Source organism: Oncorhynchus mykiss, chromosome 20, assembly GCF_013265735.2.
Source record: "Oncorhynchus mykiss isolate Arlee chromosome 20, USDA_OmykA_1.1, whole genome shotgun sequence".
NCBI classification, from domain to species: Eukaryota; Metazoa; Chordata; class Actinopteri; order Salmoniformes; family Salmonidae; genus Oncorhynchus; species Oncorhynchus mykiss.
The window spans coordinates 42,407,174-42,413,464 of record NC_048584.1 but is presented as its reverse complement, the minus strand read 5'-3'; the positions used below and the strand labels follow the sequence as shown (position 1 = coordinate 42,413,464).

General features: G+C 42.0%; 1 protein-coding gene across 1 annotated transcript; it reads right to left on the bottom strand.

Annotated features, from left to right (window-relative positions):
- Nucleotides 1-431: 431 nt before the first annotated feature.
- Nucleotides 432-5,203, bottom strand: LOC110499494 (leucine-rich repeat, immunoglobulin-like domain and transmembrane domain-containing protein 1). The gene is made up of 4 exons (XM_021576625.2): nt 4,854-5,203; nt 3,893-4,356; nt 2,819-3,124; nt 432-2,379 (listed from the first exon to the last, which is right to left on the bottom strand). The coding sequence occupies exons 1-4, from the start codon at nt 4,976-4,978 to the stop codon at nt 1,292-1,294; spliced, it is 1,983 nt and encodes a 660-aa protein (XP_021432300.1). The 5' UTR covers nt 4,979-5,203; the 3' UTR covers nt 432-1,291.
- Between the last annotated feature and the right edge of the window lie 1,088 nt (nt 5,204-6,291).

The following is a 6,291-nucleotide window of genomic DNA, read 5'->3' as shown; positions in this document are numbered from 1 at the left end:
ATTCAAGGCACACTTAACCAGCATTCTGCAGTGATACTCCATCCTATCTGGTTTGCGCTTAGTGGAACTATCATTTGTTTTTCAACAGGACAATGACCCAACACATCTCCAGGCTGTGTCAGGGCTATTTGACCAAGAAGGAGGGTGATGGACTGCTGCATCAGATGACCTGGCCTCCACAATCACCTGACCTCAAACCAATTGAGATGGTTTGGGCTGAGTTGGACCGCAGAGTGACGAAAAAGCAGCCAACAAGTGCTCAGCATATGTGGAAACTCCTTCAAGACTGTTGGAAAAGCATTCCAGGTGAAGCTGGTTGAGAGAATGCCAAGAGTGTGCAAAGCTGTCATCAAGGCAAAGGGTGGCTACTTTGAAGAATCCTATTTTGATTAGTTACATTTTTTTTGGTTACTACATGATTCCATATGTGTTATTTCATAGTGTTGATGTCTTCACCATTATTCTACAATGTAGAAAAGTTTTAAAATAAAGAAAAACCCTTTAATGAGTAGGTGTGTCCAAACTTTTGACTGGTACTGATATATCAGATCAGATCATAGATATATATATTACAAAATGTATAGTATGTTAGGTTTGATTGGACAGTAAACCTGGCACATTAACGTTTATGGTAAATACACAGAGGTACAAAATATCGCTACAGATATGAGTTGCTTCACCAATACTTTACATGTCCATTATTTCGTCAAATAAATACTACCAGAATTCTGAGGTCAGATTCATTTCAGAATAACTGTCATTACTCTTCCTCCGTATGTTAAAAAGATGGGTTTCATGCATTCTGGTAGGAACGTGCCATTTTGGGTTTCCTTATTCCACCAAGAACTTCTGGAAAACCTGGGAATTTTGTAAAAGTTAGCATAACTGTGTAACCCTAGTGTCATTTCAAAGAAAGACAACTGCTTACACTACGTTACCCCCTTAAAAGTGCATGACAAATACAAAATGCTTACTTCCACATTTTAAATAAAAAAATTGTTTCTGTTTTTTTTTTAATTTATTTTTTACAGTTCACCGGGTCAAGGTTGGCCTGTATTTCTGCAAGGCTGTATAATCACAGTTATGTCAGCATTTATTTATCCTATTTATCTAGACTCACATATATACCACACTTGTCCATGCAACTGTCCTTTGGTTTCTGCCCCGTCTCTGAGCAGTTTCACTCATCTACAATACATCACTTGCCAGAAGAGACCAGCCAACCAACTTAAGTTCTGCTTGGAAAGGACAGACTTCTCTGCCCTGTAAAGGTTGAGGCCTTCATTTGGTATCAACAAAAGTACTCACTAGGGGGTCCCTCATTCCTACAAGTAGCCCCAGAGTCCACACTGGATCTAGCAGAGAGCAGTCTGTTGGACTCGTCTGGGTGTTGCCTGGCAAGGTACTCCCCCTCCATCCCCTTAGGCTTCTGTCCCGGGGAGAGGGTCTCGAATGTTACATATGAGTCTTGAATATCTTTGGATTTCCTCCCCAGTAGCTTTTTACAGCGCTTCTTGAGCGCCCCGCAGCAGACGATCAGTGTCAGGGGGACAGCGATCACGCAGGCCACGGTGATCACCACCACGTTAATGAGCTTCTGGGTGCCGCTTGCGCTGGCCGCCTCGTCCGTTGAGAAGATTACACACTGCTCCTTTTTAGGGATCAGGCCTTTGACGCAGACGCAGGCGATGTACTTTGTCCTTGGCACAAGGCCGTCGATGGTGATACGGTTCTTTCCCACGCCTACGTTGATCCTCCGCATGTCCCTCTCGCCGAAAACGGCATACAGGACGCTGAACTCGGTGGTGTTCTTGGCCGTCGGGGCCCGCCAGTTCAGGGAGACGGTGTGATCGGTGTCCCCGATGACCTTCACCGATCGTACCACCCGTCTCTCCGGCGGCGCCGATGCCTGCAAAGAAGAGGCGTTGGCTGCCAGGTTGCTAAGAACCTCCTTCTCCACTTCCTTAATAATCGCCGGCTCCGTGGCAGGAGGACCGGGCGTCTGTCCATCGGCCACACTATCCAAAATACTGTAGCTCTCGATATCATACCTCCCTGTGAAACCACTCGGTCCTAGTGGCTCGATGATGGGCATAGCTGCCGTCGTGGTTGGTGGAGGTATGTATCTGGCAACAAGTTTCTTCTGGTAGGCAGCTTTCCCAAATCCACCGGTTTTCCGTCCTCTTTGGTTTCTAGTCTTGGAGCTGCCACCTTGTTCCTCATTTTTAAAGGAGTCTGTAATAACCAGGGAGATGATGGCATCTGCAGTCCCCACGAAGTTGGTCGCTTTGCACATGTATTTCCCAGAGTCCCGGTAAGAGACGGCAGGCACACTCAGGATGGACCAAATGATTCCCTCCTTTGAAACTTCTTCCTGAACTGTGAAATAAATACAAACAAAAAAGTAGTTAGAAGGATTAGTGAAAAGAAAACCGTCCATCCATCTGTAATCTAGGCTATTTCAGCTTCTGACTTTACAACACCCAAAATAGATGTCCTAAGTACTGTAGCTACTTATTCAGGCAACAGGCAGATGTATGTATGCCTAGCCTTCAGTCACGGCAGGTCTTAGCCTGATCCCAGATCTGTTTGTGCTGTTCTGTCAACTATGCAAAACTGTTTCCAAGACAGCACAAACAGATCTGGGATCAGGCTAAGACCTGCTGTGACTGGAGCAGGTTTAGAAACACTAAACGGAAATAAGTCAACAACTTTTTTGTTTGTTTGTAGTTGTTGTCCTTCATCCCTTTTTGGCTATATCTATGTGTTACACAGTAAATAAATTAAATCAATCAATCAATAAATCAATGAATCTCACCAGTGCCGTTCATCTGTTTGCCGTCTGCCCGGGTCCAGGACAGCTCTGGTACTGGGACTCCGATAGTCCCACAACGTAGCAGGACGTTGTTCCCCAGGGAGCTCCTGACCCGGGCCACAGCTGTGTGGACATGGGGCCCCTGACACCTCTGGAGCTCCGTCTCGCTGAACAGCACCCCCGACAGGCTCTCCGGGTCAGCACAGCGCAGCTTGGTGTCGATCAGAACCACAGAGGATGACGGAGACTTCTGGAACTGGACCAGGTCATAGAGCCGGCAGTCACATAGCCATGGGTTGTCATGGAGACCTACAGTGACGAAGAAAATAAATAATTTCACCAGAATATAAACATTTTAGTCATTTAGCAGATGCTCTTATCCAGAGTGACTTAAACTAGGGGATTTAAAGAAACTACAATGGTAGCTAAATGAAAATAAATAATCAACACTGCTTTTATCATGGCAATAGATGACATACATTTTAGCATTGCAGTAAATAACACCAGTTCTACCTTGGTAGGACATAACACAAATATATATATATATATATATATATATATATCGAAATTAAATGTGTCCTAACTCATAGGCAACCCAGGCCCACTACACTAGCACTAGCATATATATACACATTTTGGACAACTCTTCTTGCTCTGTCTGAACTATAACCTTGTGTTATGTGTGTATAAAGTCAGTTTAGCAAGACGTAATAGTAAGTAGAAAGTAATCATGCTAGTTTGAAGTGAGACTAGTGAATGTATTCTCATTAACCCTACAGTATGGCTACCTTTACTACAATTAGAGTAATCATTTTACTACTCTCAAATGTCTGATGCATGTCTCCTCCAACTTTACATTTGACGCTACGTAACACACCACAGGTACTCATGCAATGCATGTTGGGATAAAAGCACCCTGGCTTGTAATGTTGTGGATGGCATCGATTGTTTCTCACGTTTCCTGTGTGTCAATTTGCATGTAATTTAAAGACTTCTATTTCATCCTGGCTTGCAAACCAAATGGGATTCCCTAAAAGCTCAATAAAGATTGTTTTTAATTGCCGAGCAGATCCTTACCTAGAATATATTTGGAACTGTCCCCGTCTTCTTGAGACGGTTTCACAGATAACCACATAGAGAGAACCTCAGGAGGTACGGTGGCCAGGTTGTTGCTAGATAAGTCCAGGTAGGTCAGGTTCTTGATGTAAATGGTCGCCTCGGCCGGGATCGACGATATCTTATTATTATGTAGGTCCAGTAGCCTCAGGTTGGGCATATCAGTCAGAGATTCCCAGGGGAAAGAGGTGAGTGCGTTCCCTTCCAGTCTCAGCTCGTCCAGACTTCTCAGGCCACGGAAGCTGTCTACATTCAAAGAGTTCAGAGAATTGAAAGACATCCAGAGAAATTCCAAACTGTTGAGGTAGTGAAAGGTTTCGCTGGAGATCTTTGTGATGGCAGTCTTCTCGATCCTCAGTTTCGAGGTGTCTGCAGGAAAGTTGGGTGGGATCAGAGTAATCTGTGGGTCATTGCAAAGGACACTCCTAGATAGATGGAGAGAAAGGTACACCTCTTATTGAAAGTCACGGTATAACCTAGTGTAAGACGTTCATTCAGATAACTCGACTTTATTACACGTTTGACCCAAATTAACCATGGACTTGTATGGGTTCATGACAGAGGGTAGACGTACAATTACTGCATGAATAAATCAACCAACATATAGTTTAATTTTTGTCAGTTTAATCTTCCGTTTGAACCCTTCTTTCTTGTTGTTTTATTCGGTCTAAACGTTAGTAAAACATGGTTTAGGGATATTTATTAGAACCAAAGAAAGAGGCTTAGAGCAAATTAATCCTTGGGTCTATATATTTATATATATATATATATATATTTTTTTTTTAAAGAGAGTAGAAGAGAAGCTGACCTCATACTACTTGCACACTACGCACCACCACACAACAACAACAAAAAATGTAGAATAGAAGTTGTTCACATTCACAATTTAAATAGTTGTAATCATTTCTCTGTTTTTTTTTACCTTGCTTTGGATCCGTCTGATAATTTGTGAAAGAAGCAGTTACATTGAGACGGACACGCGCTGCAAACAAACGGTCCGAAGCAAAATAATGTCAAGCAGAAACTCAGGCTAAAACCTCGAAACATTTTCTCTCCGAAACTATACTACCAAAATATAGGCCTACTATCAAACTAAACTACAAGATCTCTTTTGAAAGAAAAAAAAGAAGTAATGTTTATTTCGTTCTGCCAAGCCAGCGAAGCATCGTGTTGCTATCTCAGTGCCTCATACAGGTCTGAACGTCGTTCTGAAACCCCAGATTAAAAGGATAGACATGGATTAGTGGAAAGGATTTATCTTCATTGACACGATTATTGCCCCATGGCAAATGACAGGCAGGCTGTGTCGTTTCGCTTTGTTTATATACAGAGTAAAACCCCTCCATATAGTTTATTGGAGGGTTTATTATGAAGATTGGAGTGGACGGTTCGTTTTTGGCGGTTCATTGACTGTTATAGTCGCGCTGCATGCTATTCTATTGAATGTGAATTTGTGAGTTAAGTGAAATGCAAAAAGGATACTGCTGCCAATGGATAATTGCTACCATTAAAATATAACCATGTAATAAATAGTATACATATGTTTAATTTTACGGGATTTGCTTCAATACATTTATTAAATATTTTTGAAAACCTCATTATTAGCACAATTTACTCCCAAACCCCTCATTTACATTTTTCACATCAAAACTCAAAAAGAAAATAGCCATTTGGGATTCTAAGGGATCAGAAAATATTTAGTTTTTCTTTTTAAATCGAGAATTATTGCATTATTATATAGAGTATACGGTTGCATACCATGGATTTGACAGATAACCCATAATCCCCCCCCCCCCCCCCCCCCCCACACACACTTTACTGTGACTAAGTCAAACTGATGAAGTATCCACCAGTATTATCAAAACACATACAGTAGCCTACAATCCCACAATGCACAGTGGTGTATGGAGAACAAGACCCCCAGTGGGAACCTCAATAACATGGAAAGGACCAATGAATGAAAGCTAAGAGTAATGTTAAACAAAACGTCCTTCCATTCATTGGATAGGTTTGAAAAATGTTAATAATTTATGTGTTTTGGTGAGTCTGGGTTCTATTGTACACAAGGGGTCATCTGACACTGTTTCAATATTCTATGACTATGCTTCTTCATCCATTCAATGTTTATACACTTTTTTTCTGCAGGTCTGGGCACAAATTAGTGGGTGAAAAAACTACTGACCCCCCCCTGATACTTTATATCAAACTACTGAACCCTCCTCCTGATACTTTATAAACTACTGAACCCTCCTCCTGATACTTTATATCAAACTACTGACCCCTCCTCCTGATACTTTATATCAAACTACTGACCCCTCCTCCTGACACTTTATATCAAACTACTGACCCCTCCTGATACT

Coding starts and splice junctions, on each gene's coding strand:
- LOC110499494 (XM_021576625.2), bottom strand. CDS start 4,978: ATGTTTCGAGGTTTTAGCCTGAGTTTCTGCTTGACATTATTTTGCTTC. Junction 4,357..4,853: donor TCAGACGGATCCAAAGCAAG/GTAAAAAAAAAC, acceptor CCATCTATCTAG/GAGTGTCCTTTGCAATGACC. Junction 3,125..3,892: donor CAGTTCCAAATATATTCTAG/GTAAGGATCTGC, acceptor TCGTCACTGTAG/GTCTCCATGACAACCCATGG.